The sequence below is a fragment of the Meriones unguiculatus genome, chromosome 7 (assembly GCF_030254825.1).
Source record: "Meriones unguiculatus strain TT.TT164.6M chromosome 7, Bangor_MerUng_6.1, whole genome shotgun sequence".
Taxonomy (NCBI): Eukaryota; Metazoa; Chordata; class Mammalia; order Rodentia; family Muridae; genus Meriones; species Meriones unguiculatus.
The window spans coordinates 65,586,324-65,601,738 of NC_083355.1; the positions used below are offsets into that span (position 1 = coordinate 65,586,324).

The following is a 15,415-nucleotide window of genomic DNA, read 5'->3' on the forward strand; positions in this document are numbered from 1 at the left end:
CTCCCTACATCAGCTTCCTCCTTAGTGTTGGGCCATGCCCCGCTTGCTTTGCCTTAAGCCATAGGGGAGCTTTCTAAAACTACATTTCTTAGCATTACACTTGGCTTCTTGTTCCCTCAGCAAAAATGGACAAGGATGATGGTATATATACATGCTTAGTCATGAATTCTTTCATATACAGCCATGCCTTTCCCACATTCCCAAGATTAAGCCCCTTTCCTTACTATAAATATCTCACCTTTCATGACTTTTTAACCTGAAACTTCATATGTCTATATCACAAACCTAAAACAACAAGAAAACCCTCCCCAATACCAAACCACCTCCACAGATCTTGCATACATAATACAATAATCCTGTCATATAGCCATTTCATGGAACAGTGAAACGACACCAGCTTTTTGGGGTGAAAGGGTGTTGCCAAGTGACTGAAACAAAACCACAGAGAGGGAAATATGCTCAGTGTGGTCAGTGTAGATCAAGAAACCTAATTTGGCTAAAAGGTCTAAATGGTAGCTAAGCATGAAAGAGATATTGGGTAGAGTAGTAAAGACCCTCAGTAACAATATAAAGAATAACTGGTATCATAAGTAATTTAACCAAAGTGTTTATTTTGGAACTGACTTTCAGGCCACTATGTTAAGACTAATCTGAGCACTGAAAATGGGGATAGCTGAAGTCTTAAAGACTGGTTAGCAAGGAATTCCAACAGTCTGTGACAGGTACAAGGGCTTGGCTTTGGTCAAAAGCATGGATGAAAGGGAGTGGGTAAATGAAATAGATAAAATGGTAACCAGAGATGGGAAGGGGATATTGTAAATGACTAGCTTTGACCCTTGGAAATAGAGACTAGCATTTCTTAGCACTGCACTTGGCTTCTTGTTCCAAAATTTTCTTTCTGTGGAAAGAAAACCAAGAAGGCCAAGATAATATTTAAAAGGAAGTGAGGTCAAAGCTGTTCTGTCTGTGAAATATCTAAGGGAAATTCAAGTCCACAGCTCACTTTGAAGCCAAACTAAAGATAACAGCTGAAGCCACAGAATGGATGTAGTCACCCAAAGAAACCATTTGGACAAATTTTAGCACAGTTTTATTAGCAAAGAGATGTGCTCATGTGATTTTAAAATCTCGGAAGGAAGGGAGACTGTTAGGTAGAGCTGACAGAAGAGGGCTCACTAAAGCTACAGTGAGAGGCTCTTAGCACCAGGCACTGGTCCCTAGGCCATTGCCCTGAGGTCTTCTCTGAACAGCTAGTTATTGTTTATTGATCTTCCCTCCTATGGCCGTAGCCAGTCAATCAATATCAAAAGTCAGTATTTTCCTTCCACCTTCCCACTTACTGCACAAGGTCTCTCAGAGATGTTGGCTTGGCTCAAGCCCCTCAACTTACCTTTTTCTCCCATCAACTGTTTTTAAGTTGAGAAGGAAGTACAATAAGCAGCCACACATGGCACACTTAAATTCACTGGTTAACACTGAGCCATGCTGGCTTTGTGTTTCTTATTTTTCCTTTTCTTCTTTCTGCTAAATCATTTTGGCAAGTGTGAAGATGCCAAGACATTTTACCAGTACGTGTATCCAGCTGTATCTTCTAAAATCAATGACAAACTCCATAGAACCCCAACACTATACTCACACTCAAGGTACTGAACTAGCTATCTGACAGTCTATGCTCAAATTTCACAAGACACGCCACTCATGTTCATTATAGCTATCCCCTCTGTCTAATCCAGGATGCAGTCAGGATCCAGACCATGTATGCTACGGCCCTGCCCTGGGGTAAAGTAATTTCCTGAAACTTCCACTGAAGTCCCATTAAGTCTGCTTAATAACTTCCTGAATCAATTACTTCCTCAATTCTCTTTGCCACCTTGCCTTCATTCCCTCTCACTTGAATTACCTCAATTAACAGAGCTTCAGGCTGCACATTATAAGATTCAAATTTGCAACTCTGCCCAAAAGCTTTCAGTAACCCCTAAGTAAAGACAACTTCTCAGTCTTCACCAGGGCAATCAAGTTTTACATTCTACAGCTCATTTCTATGTATACCCTATCACCTTAGTCTGTACCTTCTTCTACCTGTGGAGAAATAAAGGCTTCCTAAAACTCAACAAGCCCTTTCACTGAACTTCTTCCTCCTCATATGCCCTCTCTTGTCACCACTATGGCACCACTTCCTTTTCCACCCCTCCAATTCTCTATGTTCTCTGCTGTCACCCTTGGCATATTCCATCTTATACTTCACTGACGTAGCTTATCCCTAGTGCTAGACCACCAGCTCTGCAAAGGTAGGGACACTAACATCACATACCCTGAAATGCCAGCACAGAGGCCCATGTAGACTGACTACTACATAAATGTTGACAAGTTACGTCGAGAGGTAGGCCTTAAACCAATCTAAATATGGTGACAGTGATTTCTAGGCTTTCTGCCTCTCCTTCTTAAATACAATCCCTGGGTTCTGCTGGCTTACTGTGGTCTTTTGTAGCTTACAGCCTAACATTACACTTGACTCATCATATGTCTATCTTATAGACTTTATTGTTTTTTGCCTCCAGTGTATTAGTGCTAAACTTGGAATCTGAAGAGGTTCTATGTGACAGAATCATCTTTTTATTTCCCAGGTAGCACCAATTATTAATTATATTTTCTACTCTTCCCTTATATTTTCCCACAGAAGTAATCATTAAACACACAGGAAAAATTTAGCTTTTACTAAAATAACTAAGAACAAAATAACCAAGACTATTATTCACACTTACCTGCCCCCAGGCATACATGTTATTATGAGTCTGTGAAGGGTTGACTTTCGAAAGGAGGAAACGTGCCTTAAAAGCAAAAATAAATAAATGTATAATTGGATAAATGTATAAATAATGTATAGATAAATAATAGGAATGATCAGAAACAGACTTAGCAAGATAAGCTATATATAATAAATATAAATCTAACATCAACTTAACTGAATATTTTGGTAAATTTTGTTAAAATGTAACACTTAAAAAGATTATATTTTAAAATGCACAGACCACAGTACCAATAGTACTCTTTCAACATTACATATTTGTAACTTTCATAAAATAATAAACTACTGAATCCCAAACTCAGAATATAAAAGCTGTATGTATAAGACTAGAGAGATGGCTCAGAAGAGCACTGGTTGCTCTTCCAGAGGACCTGGGTTGGATTCCCAGCACACACAGGGTGGCTCACCACCATCTGTAACCACAATCTGTAATCTAGGGTATCTGATCCCCTCTTCTGGCTTCTTTCAGCACTGCATGAATGTGGTATACAGATATAAATGCAGTCAAAACACCCAAACACATGAAATAAAATTTTTTATAAATTTTTTAAATTGTAAACATAAAACTTACTTTAAAATGACTGTGAAAATACAGTTTTTATCAACTAGTCTGAAACAACAAAAGTCTAAAGCCTCATAAAATGATGCAAACAAAAAACATGAAAATCTACATCATTTTACATTGATGAACCTCATACTTCTTAAGCCACAGGTGACAAGTTAGGCAACATTTTATCCTCTACTACAGCTAATCAATCAATCAGTCAATAAGTAAGTAATTAAATAAGGAAAATAAAAATACACATTAAGATAGTGACAAGTGAATTCATCAAAATTTTTAATTCATCTAGAAGAACAAAAAATATCTAATCTTTTGACATTTAGGATCATACAAAAATCTTTTTCTGTTGTTGTTCTAGTGTAGCACTGGTTCTAGAGTAAGAAGCCGGATTCAATCACTAGCTCCTGGTTAAGTTGGCAGGCTTACAAATGTAATCTCAGTATCCAGGAAGCTGAGGCAAAAGAAATGTTCAAGGTCAACCTCAGCTACATAATAATACACTTTTTCTTAAAATATAAAACAAAACAAAACAAAACCACCTCAATCTGTCATTTAATGTGCTTCCTTGACTACAAATAACATAAGTTTTAAGTCTATTACATACAAAGTAGAGATAACAATAGAATTGGCATGAGGCTCAATGAAGAAGGCATGGAAAATGCAGTACATGACAGCTCCTATTATAAATAAAGTAAAACTAATAAATCACCACTGTGTATAAAACTGGTTCTGATATATCACTGTGCTGGATAGTAGGGACATAACAGTAAATGAACTATGCTCCTGCCCCATTTATGGAAAACTAAAATGTGTAACAACTGATAGAGTACCGTTACAGCTCTTACTGGAGAAGCACAGAAAAGTCAAGAATGTGTGTTCAGCAACTCTAACCTGACCATATATGTGCAGGCACAGATCTATTCACTATTCTGAACTCTGACAACCACAAAGCCCTCTTTAATACCATAATGCTTTCTTTACCCTGACAAGTTATTTTCTACAAAACTGAAACAAATTACCAAAACTTCATAGTCATAGGCCTTATCTGTAAACAGCTTTAAGAAAGTACACTAAATTATTTTCCAAACTGTTCTTCTGTTTTTGCTAACCTAGAACTGACACATTGTCTGGATGGCATCATGGCAGAAGCAGAACTAGAGAAAAGTGGTAGTTTAGGCAACTAGGCAAAGCATTGAAAAAAGTACTGACTGCCTTGTCTTCCTGCCTCCTTCCCTTGCCCAAGCTTCTGTGTGGCAGAGACTGCTCGTGTTACAGTCAAAACACAAGCAGGAGTACCTCACTGCAGCCCACACACAGCAGAGGGACGCCCCTCACCTGGCTGCCACCATGCTCAGTGTCAATGTATCTCGGCATTGGAAATCTGGAGTGGAGGATCTCTTGTGCATCATCCACAGGAGCCTGCAGAAGGTGCCGGAAATTTTCATATTCTGGCATGTCCTGGTATCCTGACTTCCGCCACTGTGCTATAGTCTAATTAAAAAAAAAAAAAAAAAAAAAAAAAACACATTAAAGGAATTATTTTAAATTTATTGGTAATCTAAAATTCTTGAGTAGATTTTTCTTCAAAGGAAGTTATCTTCAGAGAACAAGAGAATATGAAAAAATATTCCCACTTACCTTAACTTTTTTTTCTTAACTTTTAAAACTGCAAGTACTTATGTCAATAGAGAAAATATAAGCAAAAGAATATATTACTAAATACAAAATAAGTATAGTTCTCCAATTTAAAGGTAAAAACAAAACTAGGTACAATAGGCACACACCTGTAGTCTCAGCTGCTCAGAAAGCTGAGGTGGGGGGGGTCACTTAAAAATCAGTGTACAGTACAAGTAGGACCGATCTAAGCCCTGATTGAGGAAGGAAGGAAGGGAGAGAGAAACGAAGGGAGGGAGGGTGGGAAGGAGCCTATGATTCTAGCACTGAAGAGGCAAAGACAAAAGCACAAGGCTGAGACCAGCCTGGCCAACTTAACAAGTCCCAGACCAACCAGGAATACAAAGTATGAGCCTGTTTCAGACTGAAAACAAAAAGAACCAAAAAAAAAAAGTAAAAGTAAAACTATACTGTTTTTAAACCCTAAAACAAAAGAAATAAATATGCCAGAAAAACATTAAAACACTACATATCTATTAAATTATTATTAACTAAAGCATATCTTTTTTGTTTCTGTGAGAGGATTTCTACTGTAAATTTTCTAGAGAAAATTGGTAGCTTTCAAGAAGTCTTCACCAATGGAGTTACATTCTTTTCTTTTTGTTTGTTTTGTTGACTCTCTGTGTAGTCCTGGAACTCCCTCTGTAGACCAGGCTGGCCTCAAACTGACAGAAATTTGCCTGCTTCTGCCTCCTGAGTGTTGGGATGAAAGGTGTGCAGCAACACGCCCAGCTAGAGTTACATTCTGATAAAAGACATAGACTAAACACTTTATAGCAATAAATCTATAAAGACAATGCATTCTGGAAAGGCAACTGTAAGTCTAGAGCCATACTAATTAATTCAGAATTTTAAAGTTGGTTTGGAATCCAAGTTATTTGAGTCAGTCAGTGTATATTCTGTATAACTTTATATTTTGCATTTCAAAGACTAATGCATTTTGGACTTCTCACACTAACAACTTAAAGCAAAAATTACCATTAAAGAAAAAAAAAGTTAATAAAAACCCTTTATTATTCTTCTTAAAATGCAAGGTGTGTTAGAAGCTGATATCAACTAAAAATATCAAAAAACAAAAAAATATTAGTTGGAGAAGTGGCTAAGTGGTTAACAGTACTTTGTGGAGGGCCCAAGTTCAGTTCTTAGCACCCAGAGCAGGCAGTTCTTAACTGTCTGTAACTCCAGCTCTTTTGGACACCATTAGCATCTGCACTGCTGTACACTGGGTGTATTGGGAACAAGCAAAAGAAACTTATTCTAAGTACTACCATTTTGTTTTCAGATTCCATTTAATCATAGAGAGAAACTAAGTTCAAGGTCCCAGGCCCTAGGGGACCTGGGGACTTCCCAATAGCTGAACAGCTTCCATTGTAAGGAAATAGTTGTCTGAGTCCAGCCATCTCTGGGACAACTTGTAAGGAGACAATTGTCTAAGTCCAGCCATTTCAAGGACAACTTCTCCATCTTGCTGGCATCGTCAAGCTACGTTCACATTCTCAGGCCCAGGAACCAACTTATATTCTGATTGATGGAAATTCCCTTGCTCAACCCCTTATGTCAAACTATAGTTGGACAATGCTACTGCCCATCCCACTTCCCCTCACTTTATGCTCTCATCCTTTATGCTGTACAACGTCCCTTCAAGGCTGCAGTTCAGCTCAAGTCTGTACGTCTGTTCTGTGGCCCTGATTGATCAATAGTGGCTTACTTATAATGAATTTTTGTTATCTGCATTAACCTGGTGTTTATGTTGGATTTAAGCAGACCCCACACAGGTGCATGTGAGCAAACACACACAAACATACACACTTAAAAATAAAATACACACACACACATTTTTTTTTATTTACTACAACACTGACCTTTCCCCTCCATGTTTTTAGGTGAAACCCAGGAGTATGATTATATTTTCATAGTATGTTTATATTTTCATAGTACTATGCTTAGTGAAAATCTATTTGTCCACTAGTGTGTAACAAAACAACAAAATAAACATAAGCAGGCTAAAAATAATTGAAACCCACAATCTTATACTATGAAGAATCACATTGTATATATACTGATTGAGTATTTTGTACCTAAATCCTTGAGGGCAGAAGTGCTATAGATTTCAGGTACTTCCATGTATTTTACATGAGTATATAATATATATGTATAAATGCATATTAAAATACTTTGGGATGGGAGCCAAGTCTTAACAAAAAATTCACTTACATTTTAAATACTTTTATGTTAGAAAGTAAGTATACACATTTTAAATGATTTTGAGGAATAGGGTTAGTACGATGGCTCAGTGGGTAAAAGGCAATTGCCTCTAAGCCTGATAACTGAGTTTAATCCCAGGGACTCACACAGTGTGAAAACAACTGATTCCCACAAGTTATCCGTTGCCCTCTGCACATGTGCATGCACTCCCTAACACAAATTAAATAAACAAAACCAGTTTTATAAAAAAATTAAATAATGACTTTGAACATGAAAAAATAGGATTTTCCATTTGTAACAGTTTGGTACTCAAAATGTTCAGTGTTTTAATTTTGGATTTTTAATTTTTAATCGAATTTCTATATAAAATGCATTTTATAAAAATTTTATTAAAATTGTGTTTTATAAAAATATACAACAAAGCTTATTATAGACTAAATATTAACCACATATAAGACAGAGAAAACTCTTTTACTCAGACCAAAAATATTTCCCCTATAGATTTAAATCTATCATCTTACCTCACCATGATAAATCAAAATCTGGAAAAACGTGTCCATGAGAAGAATACGATCTGCAAGAATGCTGCTGCTATCTAGAAGAACCGGCTGAAATGAAGCAATAATAGAGATAAGGATATTATCTAAACTTTTTAATTGTTTTAAATTTGCATACAAGGTATTAAATATTCTAGCATTATCTAACAAAGCATGCTTTTGTAACTCTCACTCCCCTTTTATCTTATTTCTTAAATTTTAAATTTATCAAACATTTCCTGATGTTGTGAATTCTCAATGCATTTTTATTTTCTAAGGAATCTCTCTAACACTGAAGTAATTTTTAAAAGTCAATATGCCAGGCATACTAGTACACAACTTTAATCCCAGCACTTGGGAGGCTGAGGCAGGTGAATATCTTGTGAGATCCAACCCAGCCTGGTCTACACAGCAAGTTCCAGACAAGCCAAAGCTATATACAGAAACTGCCTCAAAAAAATTTTGTTCTTTAAGATTTAAGGAGAAATTAAAGATGGCCCCTAAGCCTGATAATATTCACACCGAGGAAGAAATAAACAAAAGGCCTGGGAAATAAGGAATTTCAGGTGCATGGGGAAACAGCTCTGACTATGAAATGCAGCACCCTCAATTCATTATAAGTTGAGTAACACATGCACAAAGATGACAACCAAAGCCATAGGGTCAGACTGCATCATTAGAAAAACTAAGATAAGGAAAGGGAAAAGCCTGAGCCCTTGCCAAGTGGAGATGTGTATGCTGTAATCTCAGCACTTGTGTAACCTGAGGCAGGAAAATAATTGAGTTCCTAGACAGCCTAGGGTACAGAGTAAGATTATGTTTCAAACAAAACAGACTAACCAGTTAATCTTTTCTAAAAAACTTAAAAGTTACAAGTCTAAAAGTGGGAAACCAGCAAAATGAAACTAAAGGGCTCTTTGCGAAAAGGAATAATAGGTACCAGAATCCCAGAGCAAAAGGTTTTGAAGGAAAGAACTATCTCCAGAGAAATGCTGTTGAGAGTTTGTTGAAGGATGCTGTCCAATATGAGTGATGTTGATAATTATATTAATATAATGTCAGGGAAATAATTTGCTTCATATAAGTTGAGAAGAAAATGTGAGGTTCAGAAGTATGGACAACAGGTGGTTATCTATTTTTAGATAGAGATAACATGGTAGTCAACAGTTCTTCCAGCTCTTCAAGAGGCTCTGAGTTCAGGTCCCAGAACTCACATCAAGCAACTCACAACTCCAGGTAGTTCTGGCTATAGAAAACACAACAGCCTCTTTTGTCCTCCACAGCCACCCGCATGTACGCATACTGACACACACGCATATACATATATAAAAATAAGTATATTTTCTAAAGTATGAGGGCACAGCAACCACATGGTAACTCTCTGTAACTCTAGTTCCAAGGAATCTTCTAGCCTCCTCAGACACCAAGCATGCACATGGTGCATAGGAATAAATGCAGGAACACAAAAACTTTGAATTAAAGAAAAAAATTAAGTATAGACAACAAATAACTTTGAGTTTAATTTTGTCAGGGAGCTTATAATTAGAGGAAACAAAGTGAGTTTTAATAATTTGCTTTTAAAAATGAGTACTATTAAAAGTTACTATGTTAATGAGAATGCCCTGGATTTGGGGGTGGGGAGGGGGGGAAGAGAGGACAGGAAAGAATGAGAACTAACAGTAAAAGCCAAGCCTTAGGCAAATGCAGTTACAGAATGGCTGGGATTGGACAAGGACTGGTGCTCAAGATGAAGGACTCCAGTTCTCTTCTAAGCTAGTCTACAATTCTCGGGTGCCTACAACTTATATATATATATTTTACTCTGAAGTAACAAAGTTATTATAAAATTTACTTTCCAGATCCAAGGAACTCTAAGTCCAACAAATTACTTTTTGAAAAAAGAATGTAGCAGCAGGTCAGGTATGATCCCAGTACTCAGGAGGCAGCAGGAGGGTATCTGATCCACATGGTGAGTTCTAAAACAGCCAGAGCTACTCAGAGAAACCTTATCTCATAAAGACAGTAACAACAACAAAAAAAGAAAAATATCAAAAAAGTAGTATCATTTTACCTATTTTATATGACCTGAAGGTAAAACTGATCAATAGCTATCATAAGCACCCAGTTAAACTGACTTTTCCCAAAGTACTATTTCCAAATACTGCCGTTATATAGTTTTAAATGGTAAAATGGACAATTCAAATTATCATAAGGAAAAGCTATTTATTTGATAACAGGTAAAAGTGTGTGGAACAATGTTCCAAAATAGCCCAGAGGGTAGCTTTATCAATTGTATCTTATGTTTTCAAAGGACCAGAGGAAAATAAGAAACAAAAAAACAAGAAACTTAATTTCGACAGACTGTCCTCTGAGACATTAAGCTATGAAATTAGCTATCTCCCTGAACCATGATCATTTCCAAGCCTTGTTAAAGGCAAAGACTAACCATATGCCCTAGGTAGCTTTATCAAGCAAACACTAACCACACTCACAAGAGTATCTTCTATTGGATTTTTGTATCATTTTTATAATTTTGTATTATTTAATGATATAACCTACCATACCAACTACTATTTAGGGAACAGTCATAAGTATTTTTAATGAGTACTTTGAGATAGTAATTTAACAAGTTCCAACTTCATTTAAAAACAACTTTTTTCACTTTCTTAATACCACACAAAACAGTAACAAGGCCAAATGGATTTTTCCTTTTCTGCTTACCTCTGGTGGACCACTAAAAGAATAGGCATACAAAATGGGCTGAATCATGATTAGAGACTGTGTCAGGTCTTGACGCATGAAATGGTGACGATAATATGAACTCTCATCAGGACTATTGTTAAAAACTTGCAAGAAAGGAGATCTTCTTAAATGAAACATAAACTACAAGATAAGACAGGTGAGATAGCTTTTACTCATTTTAATATGGCAAAGGCAGTTCTCTAACAACAAAACATTGCCTTACATTACTGTGTCACATTAGTAACATGAAAACATAACTTCAGAATATACTAAAGTAGGACGAAAAAGATAACTCAGCAGTTAAGTGCACTGACTCACAGACCAGGAGTTATGGCATTTGCAGTTACTGAAACCCAAACTGGGTTTACAACTCCTTGGAACTTAATTCCAGGGTATCAAAAAGCCCTAGCTAGCTTCTGTAGGCATTTGCACATACATGGTGCACATAAATTTATACAGGCATATACACAAATGTATAAAATAAAAAAATAAGTAAATAAGGGCTTTTTTAAAAAAATATTCTGAAGTAATTTTATATCAAAAGAAAGTTTGTCCTCATGTTTATGAGCATCTGAGGTAGTGATGTAGCTCACAGTGACTCTCTCACAGTTACAAGAGCTTGCTGGGCAAGCATGAGGATTAGAGTTCTGCTCCAGGACCCAAAGAACAAGCTAGGCAGGCAGGTCAAGGCACACCTCAGCTGGAGACCTTGTCTCAAAAGAAAAACAAAGAAGGGCTGGACAGTGGTGGCACATGTCTTTAATCCCAGCACTTGGGAGGTAGAAGCTGAGGATCTCTATGAGTTTGAGGCCAGGGATCTGATACACAGAAAAACCTTGTATCAAAAGAAAAAAAAAAAAAGATACAAATTGAAGTTTCAAGACAAAGCTTTTACAGGCAAAAATAAATTCCAAAACTAACCCTGGCTACATAATAAGATCCTGTCTCAAGAACAGAAATGGTAAAGGTGCTGTGAGGCACGTTAACCTCGCATCTCTGACCTAGTGCGGCACAAAAACTGTTCACATGTGATGCTCATATGCCATTATCTCATTGGTAAAATAACTTCAGATACAATTATTTGTTACATTGTAATTAGAACATCTTACCTCAGATGGCAATCTAATGGGGTTTAGCCTTGCTTGCACTCACAGTTAAGTCTTCAAGCACCACAAATAAATAATAACTATTTGTTTAGCCCATAAAGGGATACTATATTTTAGTTAACCACAAGCATAACATTAACTTGAGTTATCCCAAAATTTACCTAACTAAAAGAATAATCCAATAAAATATGTTTATATGTGATCATTAAAAGACAAAGAAAGAAAAAAATGAAACACAACGCCATTGGTAACAAGAGAAAAGAACGTGTTCCTTGACAGACTCACCTGTGGATATAGGGAAAATGTTTCTGAAAATCGGAAGGAATTTGGATCATCTTTGTGATATTCTCCAAACTTCTGACACTAAATAAAACAAAATATTAGCAATTTATTCCTGTTATCATAACTAAAAATTCTCCCCACCAATAATCTATTTATTAAAAGTTGCTACTTTTTAGGAGGCAGATATTCAACATAGGGTAAAGTTGGAATATTATGTATCGACTTTGCAAGAGACTGATTACAACCAGAAAAACTATTTGAATTTCAAAAATGCCGTATAATGTTTAGATTCATTGTTTAGGGAGTGCCTTTTGTAGCAAATAAAGAATATGTAGATGCTAATGAGGGTGGGAAGGCCAACACAAACTTACTAAGACTGCCATAGTGTCTTTTTCAATACTGGCCAAGGACTGAAAGATGTGCAAGCAACACACCACAGCAGCTACAAAAATAAGCTGCTGGAACAAAGTATGCTATACCGAAAATGCCCTCCCCCCCAAAAAAAATCTAGTAAAGAAAAAGATTTACAGAAGCAGAAACTAGAATGAGATAAGGTCATTTGCACAGACAACAGAGAAGCAAGCCATGTCAAGAGGTGTCCAGCTGCACCAGTTCTGACTACAACAGCCCATGACCCTTAGCCACCAGGCTCACTTCATTAAGCAAAAAGTCTCTGCCCCACAGGCCCATGTGTTGGAGGCTTGGTCACCAGCTCACAGCACCAGTGGGAGGAAGCATGCCTAATGGGAGGTATTTTGGTCCCTGGAGCATGCCTTGACGAAAATTTCTCACTGCAGCATCATCATCACCTAAAGCAACAGGCCAAGGATCATAAATCAAAAACTCTAAAACGATTAGTCAAACTAAACCCTTTCTGTGTTGTATGAAGAAATGTGACTAATGTTTGGATAATGCCATTCTCAGTTTTGGACATCATATAACTAAGGCCCAAAAAATGGCAACAAAAAGTCCAATAGTGTTTGGATTATATCAGCTTTTTTTCCCAAATTACCTTCACTAGTCTCCTCTTGATCTAACACAAGAACAGAGTAAACTCTTTACTCCACAAATAACCTGCCTCTGGCTCAGCTACTGTATACATGTTGGGAAGTGTTCAGTGTGTGGCGAACAGCTGGCTAGACATGATGAAGATACTGTAATTTTGTGCCTAATGCAATTGTCTCATTTGATTATTCACTAGGCCCTTATGATTAGTGTGCTTTTTATTAGTGTTTCTCTTATATCAGACAACTACAGCAGTTTGTGAAGTTGAGGTGTGAGATAGAGGAGAAGCTTAAATGTGCTAAGAACTCTAAAAAATTACAATCCTGAGTCTTTTGTGCAGCAAAGAACAAAGAAAAAAATCTTTTTTTTTTCAACAGAAGGTGCTCAGTATATTTTAAGCAAAAAGATAATCCACAGTGTACTATAAAATTTTAGTGTCTTACATGACAACCTATGAATGCAACAGCTCCAGTAAGATGGAAAGAGCACTTTACTACAAATCACAGCCACTTCCTAAGTGCATACACTGGACACTTGAGCTTTTAGAACCTCAAAACAATAGAGTATTTATTAAGACAAAGACATTTTCTATGAAAAGCTCAGGAAGCAAGCTATTTCAGAGCACAACTTATCCACAAAAGGAAAGCTCACATGGTTGGTGACACCCCATAAACACCAACATGGAAACTACAGTCAGCAAAATGCTAGGACAAAGCGCAACCTAGGAAACAGAAACGTTCCTATCTTAGAGCACAGTGCTAGAACTAAGGAGTCAGCGTGCTGGATAAAGCCTTGAGTATGATCACCAACACAAGAAAGCTTTTTAAAAGTTCCATTTAAAACAGAGCACTGAGTCAAAGCACTGACCACATGCCACATGATGTTAAGAGGTCTGTGCAGTAAACTGAAAACAGCTTCTTCATCTGGGTCAGAAGTTCAGGATTGTATATACCAATCTTCTATTAACAGTCATAATCAAAAAGATTTTCAGCTACAAAGAGATTCTTTTGTTGTTCTAAAGAAGCTCAGCTGAGATACTTAAGTATTTATCCCCATCTAGAATCAAATTTAGGGGCTGTTCCAGCATTTTACTGACCGTGTCCCATCACTGATGGGTTAAAGCTCATCTTAAAAGACGCATTTAATATCACAACTCTGCTTTCTTCATAAAGATGTGTAGGGAGAAATGGGGTATTCTTAAGAGGGAAAAATCTAAACAGTACTACAAAAGTAGCTAACTCTAAACAAGTTCACTCATGACACCTGACGAATAGGTCAGAGGCACCTCCCTCTCAAGGTAGCTTAACAGAGAATTCTCAACAAGTTATTTAAGCTGAAGAATAAATGAAAAGGTACAGGACAGAGTTTATAAAGTAAAATTAAATGTTAAAATCTGCTTAACACTCAGGACTGGAGAGATGGTTCAGTGGTTAAGAGCACTGACTGCTATTCTAGAGGACCTGGGTTCAATTCCCAGCACCCACATAGTGGCTCACAACCATCTCTAACTCCATTTACAGGATATCTGATGTTCTCTTGGTGTGATAACAATTGTCTCCCATCAAAGAAAGATGATAGCAAATGTTGACATGAATGATGAAACATTGGCAGCTTATTCTCTTAACACTGAAACTGAAAGAAAAAAAAATCCCTTTCCACAAGAATTCTTTTTTTTTTCCTGCTTAAAAAATGGATTGTATGCAAAATCAATCTTATTTCTTTTTTTTTTTTTTCAATGCAGTTTATTCAGGAACCTTGAACAATCATCTGACCCTGGGTAAAGCCAGCCCACTTTAAATAGCCTCTGGGTAGCCAACCTCAGCATGCCACGTGGGCAATGCAGATAGGTCCACATACATGGAAGCAAGCCAGATCCTCGGCCTTAGCTAAATGTGGGGTTGTTCGTGACAGAGAGCACTCACCATCGGGAAGGTGGAAGGCAGAAACCAACTCCATCTTTCAGGCGCGGCATTACGCAGCTCTCTACAGTTCCCCCTTTTTGTTTTAGACGCATCAGGCAAGAGTAGAGGTCTGATCTCTGATATTAGAAATAAATTGGGACTTTGTACTGATGTTCATTTAGGTGTCATCCACCCAAAGAGCATCAGACCCGTCTGATACCTTTTTCTCAGAGGCGGGACCTGGGGCATCAACCCGCATGCAATCAGACATGCTCTTCTCTGGGTCCAAAGCGGCTGACCCTGAGTGCAGTGCTTAGCCTCGCATCCTGAGCGTAACATTTTGGCTTTTTATGGTAGCCAACCATGCTTGGGGAGACTGTCCTGCTTCAATGGCTGTAAAGGCCTGAATGGTCATGGCTGCATTACGCTGTTGTGAGACTCTAATCTTGCATATATACCACAGGCAAACCAAGGTGACCAACACCAGAAGGCCTGCTAACGCTCCCATGTCTTAACCAGTGAAATAAATCAATAAAAAGAAATTTTTAAAAAAGCTAAATATTAGAAGGGAAGAAAAAAAAAAACATCATCTGTAG

General features: G+C 37.2%; 1 protein-coding gene across 1 annotated transcript in view; it reads right to left on the reverse strand.

Annotated features, from left to right (window-relative positions):
- Sec23a (SEC23 homolog A, COPII coat complex component) overlaps positions 1-15,415 on the reverse strand; it is a 63,057-nt gene that overhangs the window by 11,370 nt on the left and 36,272 nt on the right. Inside the window, exons 15-19 of the mRNA XM_021645767.2 lie at positions 11,917-11,994; positions 10,505-10,666; positions 7,769-7,855; positions 4,704-4,859; positions 2,763-2,828 (exon numbers count right to left, since the gene is read on the reverse strand). Of these exons, the coding sequence (XP_021501442.1) occupies positions 2,763-2,828; positions 4,704-4,859; positions 7,769-7,855; positions 10,505-10,666; positions 11,917-11,994 (549 nt within the window). The remainder of the gene's footprint in view (positions 1-2,762; positions 2,829-4,703; positions 4,860-7,768; positions 7,856-10,504; positions 10,667-11,916; positions 11,995-15,415) is intronic.